General features: G+C 45.5%; 2 protein-coding genes across 6 annotated transcripts in view; both read left to right on the top strand.

The window, feature by feature from the left end:
* The window catches only part of LOC308486692 (uncharacterized protein), a 36,244-nt gene extending 25,982 nt beyond the window's left edge, over positions 1–10,262 (top strand). For both annotated transcript variants that reach the window (XM_081023850.1, XM_081023852.1), the window contains exon 3: positions 7,010–10,262. In XM_081023850.1, coding sequence (XP_080879976.1) covers positions 7,010–7,132 — 123 coding nt within the window. In that variant the 3' untranslated portion in view covers positions 7,133–10,262. The remainder of the gene's footprint in view (positions 1–7,009) is intronic.
* Positions 10,263–11,129: 867 nt separating this feature from the next.
* Positions 11,130–16,911, top strand: part of GRAMD4 (GRAM domain containing 4) — a 106,655-nt gene continuing 100,873 nt past the window's right edge. The window contains exon 1 of one of the 4 annotated variants that reach the window (XM_081023666.1): positions 11,130–11,148. In XM_081023666.1, coding sequence (XP_080879792.1) covers positions 11,144–11,148 — 5 coding nt within the window. In that variant the 5' untranslated portion in view covers positions 11,130–11,143. Of the gene's footprint in view, positions 11,149–11,964; positions 12,282–16,911 lie in introns of those variants that run through there. The other 3 variants (XM_081023662.1, XM_081023663.1, XM_081023667.1) reach the window with 3 other exon arrangements.

Raw genomic sequence — 16,911 nt, 5'->3', positions numbered from 1 at the left:
AAGATCCCAGCAGATATTTCCCTTCTTAATGCTATTAGGCTACATGTTTTATGGCTCTGACGGTTTTTCTTTGCACAATAAGAACCTTTTCATTGCTCAGTAAAGGAAAACGGCCGCCCTTATTCCAAACAACCCTAGAGTGGGCAAAACACAACTTAGCTGACCGTATTCTTCAGATTTTGAAGGATGAAACGGAAAGTAAATGAGTTCAGATGTGCTTGCACCTTGAATTTCTTAGAGCTCACCAAAAGAAGATGGAGATTTTGTACATTTGAGGTGATGTTAGGATTCTTTGGCTGCAACGCTATGTGTGGATCAAAGCCAAAGGATCCTACCCTCGCCTGCTTATGTTGACCCGTTGCGCAGCTGCTAAAGACAATGAACAAGACACAGTGGCTGAGCGAGACATTGACTGCAGCTCATGGTTAGGAAGGAGAGAGTTTAACCTTGAGCCCAAGTTTGGAGAGCATCCTAAGCCAATCCTTGGTTTAGGTCAGGATGGGGTGGAGTGGGGTCAGTAAGAAGGATTGGGAAGGAGCAAAGCTCTCTGGGATCCTGCACATCCAGCGGTCTTGTGAACCAGTTTGGTGTACTGAGCTACGCGGACTGCATTATAGACCCTCTGTCCTTAAAAATGATGGCAACATGAAAATAAAATAAGGACGCCATACAAGAATGACTGAGTAGGCGTGGTGAATTCAGTGGCTTACTCCTAAGCAAGAGTGCAACCTTAAGACGGGTACGTTATTTGAGAGGGGGCCTGGGATGGCCAAGTACAGGCAAGTCTTCATGAGAGATTGCCTTGTGCCTTTTCTCCCCCACCCCCCTTTTTATAATTTTTATTGATTTTAAACACTTTATCAAAACAAATAAAAACATTTAAAAAAAACAAATAACAAATGACCTATATAAAAAAACAAAAAAACTCCCAAAACCAGAATATTTTTATACATAAGAGTTTCCTATTATGACTTCTGATCTCCCCATCGTTTTCTATATCAACTGTATATTCCTGCCAAAGATTTCACATGATCACAGTGTTCTTTTAAATATAATATGTATTTATCCCATTCTCTATTAAACCTTTGATCAGATTGATTCCTAATTCTCCCTGTCATTTTTGCCAGTTCTACATAATCCAGTAATTTCGCCTGCCATTCCATTTTTGTTCTTTGTTCCATATTCTCTCCTTTCCAACCTTTGACTATTAATTGTTCTTGTGGCGGTGGTTGCGTACATGAATACCCTCCTCAAATCTCTCGGTATATCTGTACCCATTATACCTAAGAGAAATGCTTTGTGCCTTTTCTTCCACTCAGTCTTCGCAGGCAGGGGAAGTGCCTAACTCACTGAGGGTTTGAGACCCATCGGCCACCCTCACTTGGTTTAGCTGGCCAGTCAAAGCCATTCCCAGGATGTGGCTGCTGTCACATTCTGCAAGTTTCTAGAAGCTGCAGGTGGCAGCTGAGTGCAGGGAGAGGGGACCAAAGGTGGACAAAACTCCAGATGGAGCATGAAATGTCCCCTACCAAAAGTACATACCCTGTTGTAAACAAAATCTGCCCTTTTTCCCTTAGGGGTATCCAAGAGCCTGTATAGAGTCCTTACATGGGTTCCCTATTGGTAGGAGAAAATAACAGAGGCCAACCAGAGAATATTGAGAAGCAAAGCAGCTAGTAAGCCTGATCTTTATTGATCTGTTGCAACAGGGTGCTCCCCTCACACGCAGGAAAGGAGGAGGACCCAGAACCAAGGTGTGCCTGCCCTTATATAGACATTTTAACCCAAGACCACCACCCACAAACATCATACCTACATCACAGAAAAGGTGGTCTAAAACAGAAATTTAAATGTTGTTGTTTTTCCTGTCTGCCAGGTTATCTGATAATGCCTTATCTGATTGCCTTTCCTGGTAGTCTGTCACCCTTTGAAATGGTGATTACTCAATTCCTGAGACAATGGGAAGGCTCCCTGACTCTCTCCCTCTTTGCAGAGAAAACATTTGCTCAGTTTGGGAGTCAAAATGGTTTCAGGTTGGTCTTCCTGTGCTGATCTATGTATGTGCTTGGTTGGTACATTTATGAACATTTATTATATATCGAAGACCTTAAAATTCTTATCACAACCCCATACACCCCATAGTTGTGTACACATTCACATGCTGTTCTCCACCCGTGTTCTCGGTCCAGGCAAGGAAGAGGCATTATCAGGCAGGCAAAACCACTCAGGGCATGGCCTGGAGAGGATTCCAAGGGCCACATACAAAGGTTGGGAGAGCCACATGCCTCTGAGGTTACAGGTGGATAGTTAGCAATTTTTTTCTCTATGCCATGAGTACTTTTAGTTGGCTCAATACTGTGGCAAAATCAAAGTCCTGGGCTGGCTGGCATTTTTCTCCAGGGCGGGCCTATTAGCCTCCCTGACTGGCTCACCTGAGGTCTTCTCACTTCACAGCTTGAGCTCTTTGAGTCTGGCTTGAAATAATAATAATAATAATAATAATAATAATAATAATAATTTATTATTTATTATTTATACCCCGCCCATCTGGCTGAGTTTCCCCAGCCACTCTGGGCGGCTTCCAATCAAGTGTTAAAAACAATACAGCATTAAATATTAAAAACTTCCCTAAACAGGGCTGCCTTCAGATGTCTTTTAAAGATAGGATAGCTGCTTATTTCCTTCACATCTGAAGGGATGGCGTTCCACAGGGCGGGTGCCACTACCGAGAAGGCCCTCTGTCTGGTTTCCTGTAACCTCACTTCTCGCAATGAGGGAACCGCCAGAAGGCCCTCGGTGCTGGATCTCAGTGTCTGGGCTGAACGATGCCGTGAATCGGCGAGTCCTGGAAAATGTATAGATATCCTTGGCTTTCGCTTGAGTGAAGGTTTTAAGTCGATGGAGAAAGAGGAAGTTAATATTTGCCAAGGGTATCTTTGCACAACTGGGACGCCTGCCATTGTTCCTGCGAGGATGGCCATACAAAGCTCCAAAGGGTAAACAGCCAATTAAGGAGCACTAAGCAGCTCTTTGAGGGCATATCTTGTGCTAATTCATGTCACAATGAGTCCTGGTTGCTCAAGCTTATGGTCATGTTCCTGAGGAAGAAGTCTCAAGGACCCATGAAGGGCGCAGCCTGACCAAGGACAAATAGCCACCAGGATAAATTCCCACAGGCCTTTTTTTTTTTTACTTCGAAAATACCACTTTCTTCAAATGGGGAATAAATAAATTAGAATAAATGGCTTCAGAAATGGACCCAAACCTGAAAAACACGAAGGTGGTTTTAACATGCTCAGGACAACCCCAAGGTTTGCAGAAATATGAAAAAAATCTCTTTTGTTTTAAAGCCTAGGGCAGAAAAACTCCCCCAAACAGCCCAAGGAGGAGAACAGCCTTTACCAAAGGTGTCATGGGCTTTGAAGACACTCGAACTCAGGACGCAAGGGAGAAATGTGCTAAGAGGAAGGCACACTTGGCAAACCTTACCATGATCAATTCCCACCCAGAAACCTATGTCCCCACTGTGGAAGGACGTGCGGATCCAGAATTGGTCTCCACAGTCACTTATGGACTCACTGTTAAGACCGTGTTCATGGAAGGCAAGCTTACTCAGCTATGAGTGATCACCAAAGAAGACATATGGTGGGATCAGATTCTGCCATAGCCTCCCTGAAAGTCACCAAAACGCCTCCTAATTTTGTTGGGGACTTTCAAAAGTATGTGTGTTTGCATGTGCACGCCCTCCAACCTTTCTCTGTTGAAAATAGGGACGTCCTACCATACCCACCCATATTTCTCCAAGGAAAATAGGGACGTCCTAAGGAAAAGTGGGACATTCTGGGGTCAAATCAGAAACTGATACAGCTTCTGTAAAACTGGGACTGTCCCTGGAAAATAGGATCTGCATGTATGAATATGACATTGTTCTAGACTGGTCACATCCCTGAGCATCTAGATGACTAACTGTGATGGCCTGGGATTCGGACTCGGATGCTGAACCTGAGGGATCCCAGCCTGCACAGGATTCCCCGCCTCCAGAACCAGCTGAGCCGGGGCTGGGGCATGAGCCTGAAGGGGCCTCACCTGTGCTGGATCCTCAGGTGCAGGCATCAGCTGAGTCTGCTCTGGCTCCTGAGGTGATGGAGGACCCATTGCCTGCAGGTCCTCCACTCATCCCCGTCAGAGGAAGCCGAGGTTGCCTCTGGGTCCGGTAACCCTCCAGCCTCTCCTGAGCTGCAGAGGCTCAGGGCAGAGAGGCAGAGGGAACTAAGTTCCTGCAGGAGGAGTGCTCGCCTCCAGGCCAGGAGAGGCAAGTCACCAGAAGATCGGGGCCGCCCTATGCCTCAGGGCAGATAAAAGCCGGCCAGCCCCAGTCCCAGGTTGTGGGAGCAACATTGTTGGTTGCTAGTTCCTGCCTGAACCCTGTCCCGCTTTTCTGCCAGGGCTCCTGCCCTGCCCTGGCTCCTGCTTGCATGCCTGTTCCTGACTTCACCTGACTCCCTGCCCTGCACCCAGCTTCAGCTACTACGGACTGCCTCCGCGTTGCACCTTTGACCATGGACCGGACTTGGACCTCGCCTTTTGGGTAACCCACGGGACCAGCACACTAGCTCCAAGCCAGCCATCATATGCTTGTGCATATAAATGGCCTCGGTCCTGTATACCTGAAGGAGCATCTCCACCCCCATTGTTCAGCCCGGACACTGAGATCCAGCGTGGAGGGCCTTCTGGCGGTTCCCTCATTTCGAGAAGTGAGGTTACAGGGAACCAGACAGAGGGCCATCTCGGTAGTGGCGCCCACCCTGTGGAACACCCTCCCTTCAGATCTGAAGGAAATAAGCAGCTATTCTATCTTTAAAAGACATCTGAAGGCAACCCTGTTTAGGGAAGTTTTTAATATTTAATGCTGTATTGTTTTTAACACTTGATTGGGAGCCGCCCAGAATGGCTGGGGAAACTCAGCCAGATGGGCGGGGTATAAATAATAAATTATTATTATTATTATTGTGCTGCTCTTGAAGGGAAGAAAAAGTTGCTCTGAATTGAGAACAAACCTGCATCACTTCCTGCCTTTTGGGGTATCTCTGGGCCAACCATAGAAAAATATAATAGCTGGATTTCTCTGTCTTGTAGGCCAGCATCTCCCAATATATCATATTCTCCTCCGCATCGTGGGGTGGGGAGCAGAATACTGATTTATTAGGTGCTTGTGCTACTCTTCTGGATAAGCAGAAATGACTGCACACCTGGAACATGACCTGACTTTCCTCATCTGCCTGGGCCAGGTGTAGGAAAATAATATCGCTGGTTTTCATTTGCTCATCGGAAAATAAATACATGAAGTGATATATTAGCTGCGTGTGTCACTTACGGTAGGCAGAAATATGAATAACGCCAGTGATGATGCTCCTGCAGTCTCTGGGCCTGGCATGGGAGTGCATTTGCACAGTTAAATCTTGTGTGCAAGCTGTGCTTGCGCCTGGAGGCGTCTTAATTTGCCACAGCGACACGCCTTAGATCCAACCCTTCTGGATTACTATAAGGCTCTCTGTGTGGGTCTGCCTTTGAAAAGTGCTCGGGAACTTCGACTGGCTCAAAGAACTGCAGCCAGACTGATGACTGGGGCTGGTTATAGAGAGCATACAACTCCCTGCTGAAGCAGCTCCACTGCCCTGTAAAACCAGATATGGCTTAGGTCCAAGATACCTGAAAGACCGTATTCCCTCATACAAACCTGCCTGGGTTGTGAGATCTTCAGCAGAGGCCCTTCTCTTAGTCCTGCCCCCCTCACAGGCATGCTTTGTTGGAACGCAATGGAGGGCCTTCTTGGTGGTGACTCCCAGACTTTGGAACTCCCTCCCTGGAGAAGCCAGACTGGCTCCCACCTTGTCCTTCCTCCGGCAGGCGAAGACCTCCTTGTTCCAACAGGCTTTTGGGAACTGACTGCTTTTAATGGAGGGGCTGGTGCTGTGCTATTTTTGTTGTAATTATTGGTATGTTCCAGACCAGGCATAGGCAAACTCAGCCCTCCAGATGTTTTTGGGACTACAACTCCCATCATCCCTGACCACTGGTCCTGTTAGCTAGGGATGATGGGAGCTGTAGTCCCAAAACATCTAGAGGGCCGAGTTTGCCTATGCCTATTCCAGACAGACTTGATATCTGTGCATAGTTCTAATTCCATTAAAACTTAATTGTTGTTGTTTTTCCTAGGTTTTTAACAATTCTTGTGTTTTTTTCTGTAAGCCACCTTGAGTCCCATTAGGGAAAAAGTCGGGGTATAAATGAATAAAAATGATAGGAAAACAGCAGGCTTTCTCAGGACTCAGCTACACTAGTAAAGAAACGATGATTTGGATGCACTATAAACATGCAACAACACCAGATGGCGCCAGATAGCAGAAACTTTTTATACACATTTTTCCATAGGGTTATTTTTATTGTTATAACGATATAATTTCTGACTTATTCATAGCGTTTTCCCCCCTATGTGTAGATCCACCCTCAGAGGCCCTACAAGACATCATCACTCACTTGTAAATGATTTTGTTCTCTGTCTCAGGGGAGTGGGGCAGGGGGGAGAGCTCTTATTGGTTTCATATGTATGTGTAGAAATTAGTATGGATTCATAACGAAAGGCAGAGGTTAGGTTATGTTTATCACAAGGGTGGGGAGCCTGCGGCCCTCAATATGTTGTTAGACCGCTCCCCAGCTCTTATTAGCCCCAGCTAGCATGCCAATAATTAGGTTTATTTTTGATAACGTGAGTTTATTGTTCTACCCAAAAGCCATGACAAACCCGTAGCAACAGTACCTATAAAACAATACAGTTCATACATCCATAATATGAGCCAACATCCATGATGTAAGAGTGACGTTGCCCGATACACCAACAAACTCACATCCAACTTGATTTCAAATTAAACCTCTGAATCATCACAACAATTTATAGTGATTTTTTCTAACTCCCTTTTTTCTGACTTCTTTTTTCTTTTCTTTTCTGCAGCTGGAGCATAGAGGTCTCTGTGTTACAAAGCTATTATTGTCACTCAAAAGAAACTGGACCATTTCTGCCAGGGTGCCCTGGTTTATTGATGTATTGCTTCTTGAAACAACTGTTGTTGTTTAGTCATTTAGTCGTGTTCGACTCTTCGTGACCCCATGGACCAGAGCACGCCAGGCACTCCTGTCTTCCACTGCAGTTTGGTCAGACTCATGATTGTAGCTTCGAGAACACTGTCCAACCATCTCGTCCTCTGTCGTCCCCTTCTCCTTGTGCCCTCCATCTTTCCCAACATCAGGGTCTTTTCCAGGGAGTCTTGTCTTCTCATGAGGTGGCCAAAGTATTGGAGCCTCAGCTTCAGGATCTGTCCTTCCAGTGAGCACTCAGGGCTGATTTCCTTCAGAATGGATAGGTTTGATCTTCTTGCAGTCCATGGGACTCTCAAGAGTCTCCTCCAGCACCATAATTCAAAAGCATCAATTCTTCGGCAATCAGCCTTCTTTATGGTCCAGCTCTCACTTCCATACATCACTACTGGGAAAACCATGGTTTTAACTATACGGACCTTTGTTGGCAAGGTGATGTCTCTGCTTTTTAAGATGCTGTCCAGAACAACTAGTCCAGAACAAATAAAATACTGTAATAGTAGTACAGAAACATTGAACTGTATCAAAGTAAAAGCAACGAATACCTGGCGCTGCCCAAATGTGCAGGTAAACAATAGCATATTTACCCCTGTTACTCAAACAATGGCGAAGTTGGTGCCAGGCAGACCTCCCAGGGCAAGGAATTTCATCAACAGGGAGCTGCTAAAGACAAGGTAGTCTTTGATCTCCAGGACAGGTCAAAGGCACACATAGAATCATAAAATGATAGAATTTAGAGACAGACGGATGCCAACAGGGAAAGAACAAATCATATAATTTCCACGTGCTGTGAATAAAACTAAATCTTACCCCCTCAATTTTCAGTCCAGTTTGAGATGTATAGGATGGTTGTTGTTTTTAACCCATTACTTGTTTAAGAGCTTATGGAGAATTTTTTTCCCCCTGTGGCAAATGTTTCTTTAAAAATGTGTGTATGTGTGTGCTTGTATATATCATGGGGAAGGGACTCCCCAGTATAGTTATCTATAAATCAAAATCAGTTCAAACCCTGACAATGTATTAGCAAATAATATATCTGTCATTCAGAATATCAGAAGGACTCTTGATGCAAAGAACCAATGCAGTATTTTTATGGCTGTGGAAAGCAAAAATGAGGTTTACGCAAAAGCTGATCTCTCTCTCTATATATTTCACGAAGTGCGCTGTGATAATGACATAGCATATCACAATTTATTACAGCAGGATCCTTCCTCCCAACCCCCGGTAATTACATAGGTTTTCCAGAAAGAAAAAGAAAAATATGGGATCGGTTTTCTGAGCATAATACTATATTATTATGGATCTTTATTAACATCTTTAATCTTGACTCAGCTAAGTGGTGAGACGAGTATCTTGAACAATGTAATATGGTCGGAGTACTTCTGTGCTTGAGTAACAAATCCTGACCTTTAACCCTAGGGTAGCCATGACACTCCAGGTCTTACTGCGCTCCAGCCACAGCCAATGGTCAGAGACGATGGGAGTTGTACTCTGAGAACCTTTGGAGGTCTTCAGGTTCCTTCTCAGAGAAAATACCTTGTTTCAACTCCCCAGATTTGGGATAAGAAAGGATTAATTTCTAGGGTTCCACCATTAGCTTTACTTCTGTATAGTAGAATCTTTCAGTTGGTTGGCATACACAACAAATTTGAGATATGCAAACAGATATGTGATATGCCTCTTCCAAAGATATGGGATTTAAATAGCAGCTTATCTAGATGCTAATCGGCTAATGCAAAATATAGATAATTTTTTTCAGATAAAGCACTTGCACAATACGGTAAATTCTAATAAGTCAGTTGGCTAAATCTGACATCCTGCTAAAATTTTGTAGTGATACTCTCTGTCGCTTGGTCACGTTTTCTCTATCTGGCTGGCCTGCTACAAAAACAAGAAGACTGTTTTCTGTGGCTTGATTGATGACAATTCTTAGAACGTGATAAGATCCAGACAAATTCATTCAGTGTGTGAGTCAGCTCACACATACACGCTGCCCTCTCCCCACCCCCATAAATGGGATGTGGTAAGTCCCATTTATATTGCACCTCAGTCTTGTTGCTAAAGAACCATTTCTGTGCTGCTTTTTACTGTTTTTGTTCTATGTTAAGAGTTTGTGGGTGCCAGACCTCTCTAATTCTTGGATCCAGCAAGTGTTGACATATAAACCAAGCTAGCGTCCTGTTGAGATGATCACCTGGGTGATGGGCCATTAAAAGAACAAAGGGTGTGGGAATGTTATGGGAGGCAGGAGAGGATATATTGTTTAATGATATCCTTCCTAACTCGTGTTAGCAAGTTCTATGTCTTAGCAGAGTTTAAAGATTCCCCTTTAAACGCACAGTGGTTTGCTTGTTGCAGGTTTGTCTGAAGCTCTCTATTTAAGATTCCTGGTAAGATCCCTTCTTGTCCCTCTTAAAAAGAATATACACAACAATCTTATTAAAGTGAATATAAAAGTAGTTTACTCACATTCATTCAGTTCACAGCTAGATCCCTGAAGGCAGACTTATGTTACAAAAGTATATACACATGTGGAACTATCCCAGAAGGGAGTTAGTTCCTAAGTGACTGTGAACAAGCAGTCACTTCTCCTCACACATAGAAAAACAAAATGGAGAAGAGCCGAAAGAGAGAGGTGTGCTCCCTGTCTTGCTCTCGTTCCCGGGCAGAGAGAGGGCCAGATTAGACCACATCCTCCTCTAGTCACATGCAGAGGAAGTTTGTCCCAGCTCAGGAGGAAACAGGAAGTTTCCTCCTGGCTGGTACAAAGCATCCCCTAGCATGTTCACTCTAGGAATCTTGTACTTGACTGCTATGTGTTCCACATCTCACAAAGGGAAGGGGAGGATCTGCCAGATGCGAAATGGGTGGGGCCCCTCCTTCCACTCTTTATTGGAAGGACAAAGTTTTAGGCCAGAGTTTGCTGTGGCACAACCTAGAAGCAAAGCAGCAAGCAGAGAGCCAGAGAGCAATGTTGAATTCCTGTTTGAACCCAAGGTTGCGGCTATGGGAAAAGCAATATCTTTTTGGGGTGTTGATGCTGTGAACCCCTCCATCGTAGGTTCAGGTTGTATGTGCATGTGTGCAAATAAACCATCTATCATAAAGACGCCACTGTCTCCACTGTGCCTCATTCGAAAAGGAAGCATGAACCCCAGGTGAGCACTTGGAACCCCAAAATAGCACGCTGCTCGGAGATTGTGGCAGTGTGCAACAATACTTAGTATTGTATTTTATTATTTGACATTTCCAGGAGTCACGTGGACGGCTTATGCTGCTGGGCAGCCAGAAATGCAGAGTTAAATGAATGAATGAATGAGGAGGAAAGGAAGAAAGCTCTGTTATATAAAAATAGATGTAATGCGCTGTTAGGCTAATAAGCTGTCATTTCTTTGCATGTCAGACCCTGGGAACAAAGGGAAAGGGTGTGGGGAATGCACAAGGGACATTAGTAAGCTCTTTCTACAAGGCGGACAGCTTCTGTGACATATGAGAAGCAAATCGGAGGGAGGAAAACAGCCGCTGAAACATTGGAGTGAAGATCCAGACAGTCCAAATAAGCTGATTTGCCAGTTTAAGAAACGTGAGCTTTACTAACAGCAAATGGAGACCGAAGGAAAACATATTTGTAAGTGACAGGTGGTGTTCTCAACGTTCCCTCTCTGTGTTTGTTCTTCCCAAGTTGAGTAGCTCAGAGCCTGCTTGCCCTCACTCTCTTACTGCCGCTTAATTCATAACTGCCTTATGAAGTTACTACGCAAGGATTTTATGTGAGCAAAGGACACAATGTGTTATGAAAGCCAACAGCGTTCCCGAGGACGGGAACATTTTGAGTCAGCGTCACGGTGGAGGTGGGTGGGTGGGGACGGGAAATCCCCACTGCCACGAGAAAGCAGAAATATAAAGATGACAGGACCACTTCCTGCGCAGGGACAGAAGGATACATCACTTCAGATAACAAGCAGGACCAGAGGCTAAATCTAACCCAATAATGAGGTATGGCTTATTGTTTACTCAAATTCAGGCTGCAATCAAAGTAACCTGGGAGTCAGCCCCACTGAACTCATTGCTTCTGAGTAGGCATGTGTGGGACTTAACTGTTAGCTAAACATTTTGCAGGTGAAAACGATGAAATATATTGTCTATGCCTAAGCAGCGTGTGCTAGAGAGGGGCAGGAGAAAGGCAGCGTATTTTAACAAGCGGCAAATATTGCATGGCAAATGCGCGACCGGGATTTAGATTGAATTGAGCTTGTCTGTGTATGATCAGTTGAACACTGTGTCATCCAATGCAATATAGAACATCAAATAAATATGCAGTATAGAACGCAGGGCCCTGGATCCAGTTACAGTTAGTCTCATTAACAGGGCAAGCTTATGTCCACTCAGAAGTAAGTACAAGCTTGTAGATTTGTTCAGAAAGAGTCGGACAAGACTAAACAACGACAAACTTGAGCTGGACTGGGGCATTTCTAGTTGGCAACTCATTTTTTGGGGGGGCATATACAGTATTTTAAAACAACATTTGGAACAGCTTTGGCTCCCCTGCCCCAATCAACTCATTCTCATTTATTTATTTAGCATGTTTTATGCCGCTTTCCAGACAATTATTGTTCGCATCTATTATAAATGCATTTATATAAGATATAAATAAAAGAGAGAGAGAGAATAAGACTGAAAGAGACAAAAGCGGAAAGGGGTAGAAGGGAAAGGCAGACGGGGGGAAATTAGTTCTTTAAGCTGGTATGAAGTCTTGATCTATAGATATTGGCCTCTACTCCTGGGTGATCTCCCCTTTCTGGTGCCATTTTCTCCTTTGGCTGGTGGGATGGGGCCAGATTATCTCTCTCCCTGCCTCCTGCTTCTGGCAGGGACAACTGACAGTTGGAGCCGAGTGTTCTTTCTGGCACGGGAAGCGAAGCCGCTGCTCCTCGCGTGGCCGATGGATGGGGCCAGGTTGGTCTTCCCCTTCCTGTGATGCTATTTCTGGGAGGTAGGAGGTGCCATCTCTGGCTGACCCTTGGTCCTCGGGTCAGTGGCAAAGGCCACAGTGTGCTTCCCTCCATCTCTGAAGATGTTGGGCAGTTCCCGTAGGAGCCAAGATGCAAGCGAAGGGAGAACAGCAACAGGTGCGCCCCCCCCACCAAATTATCTATTTGACGGGCTCATTCCCTTCTGTTTGTGTCTTGACTTCAGGCACAAGAGGGGATTAATAAGAGGAGAAACTTGGCTGAGTAGCGGAGGTGGGAAATAGTTCTTCAGTGGTGGGGTGGAAGTTTCAGGAGCTATGGTGGGAAGCCTTTGGGGGATGATGGTTTTATGCAGTCAGCTTTCCAGTTCTCCGTTGCTAGCGGGGACAGCATGTTCTCTCTCAGTGGGACCAGCAAGATGGTTAGATGTTATTAGCATATACCTGTACGCAACCTCAGGATAAAAGATAAAGGACAATGGGTTTTGAATTCACATAAAAGCACAGTGCAGCATATATATTTCATACGACTTCCTTTGTCATCTGAAAGCAAGGGCAGATAAGTTGCTTGAGGGAACAGAATTCATCCTAAGAGTTGATGGCTGTTTTGGGCGATATCTGGTTTTCATCATCATGCTGTATCACCAGCTAAACATTGTGATATATCACGATGTCTGAAATAAGGATGGAGCTATGTAGAGGCATCGGCTGGCTTCACGGTTTCTCCCGCAATGTGATTTTTGCCGGCGCCTGCTCTTGGAATTCGCTGCCCCTTGCATGAGACAAGGCCATGCTGGCTGGGGCTAATGGGAGTTGGAATCCAGCAACTTCTGTCAGCCACAGGTTCCACATTCCTGCATTAGATAAAATAAACACATTTATCCTGGAGTCACTGTGACTAAGCAGGAATCGGGGCTAATCTAGATTGCTTGGGAAAGAGGCATGGGAAAATAGGATAGCTAGCTTTCTCAAAGAACACATGCCCTCCCTAGCCATAAATCATTTATTTTTCACATCCAGAAAATGCAAATGATGTATCATGTGGTTGTGCTGCTCTTTCATGACTAAGCAAAATAATCTGTATTTAGAGGTCACACACCTGGAACACTTTATGCCTCTCCAGGGCAGAATAGGAAAACATAATCGCTGGTTTCTGCAAACCTCGACATGCCAGCACCCCCTGCCTGTTAATAATTTTCATTCTCCACACTTGGACTAATAAAATGATTTTTCGTTTGCTTGCTGTTGCCCTTTTTCTGGTAAGCAGAACTTTTTGGTAGTTCACTTTCACATACCTGGGCTGAGGTGGCTTTGAAAGAAAGCGATGGGTAGGATCTACAAATGGAGGTACAGTGGTACCTCTGGTTACGTACTTAGTTCGTTCTGGAGATCCATTCTTAACCTGAAACTGTTCTTAACCTGAAGCACCACTTTAGCTAATGGGGCCTCCCGCTGCTGCCATGCAATTTCTGTTCTCATCCTGAAGCAAAGTTCTTAACCCGAGGTAATATTTCTGGGTTAGCAGAGTCTGTAACCTGAAGCGTCTGTAACCCGAGGTACCACTGTATTCTCAATCTGCCTTAATCCCTCCCCCCTGAAATAACACTCTCCATCAATCATGCTTGAGGACTATGGCTCTAGGGCAGCTGCAAGTCTAATAAGTGCATTAACGGCTAAAGCTCTTCTGCTGAATTCGGAAGATGCACTTCCCATTTAATCGGACGGCAGACCTTTGAAAAACTCATGTACTTTGGACACAAGTTCATGTGCTCCCCTGCAGAAAGATTTCTTCTAAGATGATACCTGCTGCCATCCGAAACTGAAGGTCTGCCCCACCCACTTGAGATATGCACACCAATATAGTCACAGTGCTTGGCATCCGTCTGTCTCGAGAGACAATGGAGTGCGCCTTCTGGGATGAAGTCAAACCAGAACTTGAGTGACCTTGTATGGAGCTCCTGGACTGCCCAGACAACAAGACCCCCCTCTCAGCCTCACTAATGTGGTCCAAAGGAAAGCAGAGCAATACGTTTGGTGCCAGCTTGGCTGCAGGAGTTGCCAGAATAAGGCCCACAAGGCACCACCCAACTGTCTTAGGGACTCCACTTAGGGATTTGTGTAGGGTTTCCTCCTTAACCTTTCCTTCTCCCGAAGTTATTTCGCAAGGCAGCAGACATTTAGGTTCAGAGTTTTCCTTCCTCCAGATGGGCTACCTTCCCAGGTTGACAAGCCCCATTTGCAGAAAAGTCCCTCTTGACCGTTGGACGCACTATTGGTCTTTTCCACTCAATCCACCAGAGCCCATCTTTGCAGCCAGTTAAAACCATTCCCGGGATTGTGGTTGCTGCCGCATCCTGACAACTTCTAGCAGCTGGTCCCTTACTTTTCTCGCCCTGATCTGGCCACAGTGATCCCTGCGACAGTCACCTCCAGGCTTGATTATTGCAACTTGCTCTACGTGGGGCTGCCCTTGAAGCTGACCCAGAAACTCCAGAGGGTGCAGAATGCCGCGGCGAGGCTCCTTATGGGGTCCTTGCCGCAGGATCACATTCATCCAGTGCTTTACCAACTGCGCTGGCTCCCGGTGGAGTACAAGGTCAGGTTTAAGGTGCTGGTTTTGACCTTTAAAACCCTATGCGGCCTAGGACCCACGTATCTACGGGACCGCCTCTCCTGGTATGCCCAGCGGAGGACCTTAAGGTCCACAAATGACAACATTTTGGAGGTCCCAAGTCACAAGGTGGTTAGATTGGTCTCAACTAGGGCCAGGGCCTTTTTAGTGCTGGCCCCGACTTGGTGGAACGCTCTGTCACAAGAAACTAGGGCCCTGCGGGGCTTGACATCTTTCCGCAGGGCCTGCAAGACAGAGCTGTTCCGCCTGGCCTTTGATTTGGATTCAGTCTGACGCTTATGTTTCCCTCCCCTTATGGTTGATCTATGGGCTACTTTTAAAATGAGGCTGCATTTTAAATTGCATTTTAACCTATATTTTAAAACCCCCCTTATGTTTTTACTGTAATTTTACTGGTGTTAGCCGCCCTGAGCCAATCTCTGGCTGGGGAGGGCAGGGTATAAATAAAAAATATTATTATTATTATTATTATTATTATTATTATTATTAGGAACCACAGGTGAGAGCTGAGTGTGCAGGGTAGGGACCAAAGGAGGACAAACTACTCCAGAAGGAGCATGATATGTCCTACACAGAGACAGTACCTGTCCCCTAACACCCCATAGTAGGCTAGTTTCTACATTCACATTCCTGTCTTCCATCCAGACAAGAAAAGGCATTATTGGCAGAACCACTTAGGGGCATAGCCTGGAGAGGATTCTAAGGGCCACATACAAAGGCTGGGAGAGCCACATGACCCTGGGACTGAGGCTGCAGGGGGACAGTTGGCTTGCATTTTTTCCCCCTTGATACACCATGAGTACTTTTAGTTGGGTTGATACGGCGGCAAAATTAAAAGTCCTGTGCTGGCCTGCATTTTGCTCCAGGGTGAGCCCATTAGCAGGACGTGTCCCCCACCACAGGTACTACCCATGGGTGTACCTAGAATTTAGGGGTTGGGGCAGGACACACACCTGTCATCAACCCTTTGTCTGGGGACTCAGCTACAATAGTAAAGAAACAGCAATTTGAATGCGCTATAAGCAGGCAACACCAGATGGCGCCAGAGAGCAGGAAATTTTAAAACGCGATTTTCCATGGGGATTTTTCCTCTTTTGTTATAAAATCTAATAATGTCTGACTTATTACATTTCCCCCGTGTGTAGATCCAGCCTGGCTCTGCCTAGCTGATTTGGAACAAACTATCTCAACAACAGCTATTTCAGATTATTTTCTTTTGACCTCAAGAGCTCAGAAAAATCGGTGAAAACATTTCAAATACAGAATTCCGATTATTTCCACTTTTTTATTTAGTCACTTGATTTACTTACTTATTTATTCATTTTTGCCAATTATTTTTAAAAGATTTTTACAAATTACTGCAGATCAGACAGAATCAGTTACTTGATTTAGGGTGGGGCCCTGCCCACACTACCAGGGGTGCCAATTTGAATACAACAACAACAACAACAACAATAATAATAATAATAATTTATTATTATTTATTATTTATACCCCACCCATCTGGCTGGGTTTCCCAGCCACTCTGGGCAGCTTCCAACAAAACACTAAAATACAATAATCTATTAAACATTAAAAGCTTCCCTAAACAGGGCTGCCTTTAGATGTCTTCCAAAAGTTTGGTATTTATTTTTCTCTTTGACATCTGGTGGGAGGGCGTTCCACAGGGCGGGTGCCACTGCTGAGAAGGCCCTCTGCCTGGTTCCCTGTAACTTGGCTTCTCGCAGGGAGGGAAACGCCAGGAGGCCCTTGGCGCTGGACCTTAGTGTCCGGGCAGAACGATGTGGGTGGAGACGCTCCTTCAGGTATACTGGACCGAGACCGTTTAGGGCTTTAAAGGTCAGCACCAGCACTTTGAATTGTGCTCGGATATGGGGGGCGGTGCCCAGGTAAATCCCGCCATGCACAATCGATCACGCGCCGCATTGCATGGCAACGCCCATCAAGTTTGGGGGAGGCAGCCCCCTCAAATATTTTATGGGGGGGACCGAAGCTCCTATGCGTGGTACTACCCGTCCCTTAACAGCCGTTTAATTAAAGGATCAAGAACTCATGCAACTAACAGGTTGGGGTTCCTTTAATGGGGGGGGGCAGCCCTCGACTCCCCCCACCCGCCCACGGGCATGGGGCAGCACTGACCCCCGCCGCTCCCTTCCCG

The sequence above is a fragment of the Podarcis pityusensis genome (assembly GCF_964106645.2).
Source record: "Podarcis pityusensis genome assembly, chromosome: 10".
NCBI classification, from domain to species: Eukaryota; Metazoa; Chordata; class Lepidosauria; order Squamata; family Lacertidae; genus Podarcis; species Podarcis pityusensis.
Note: the sequence above shows the minus strand (reverse complement) of the source record. Positions and strands in the feature narration are given on the sequence as shown.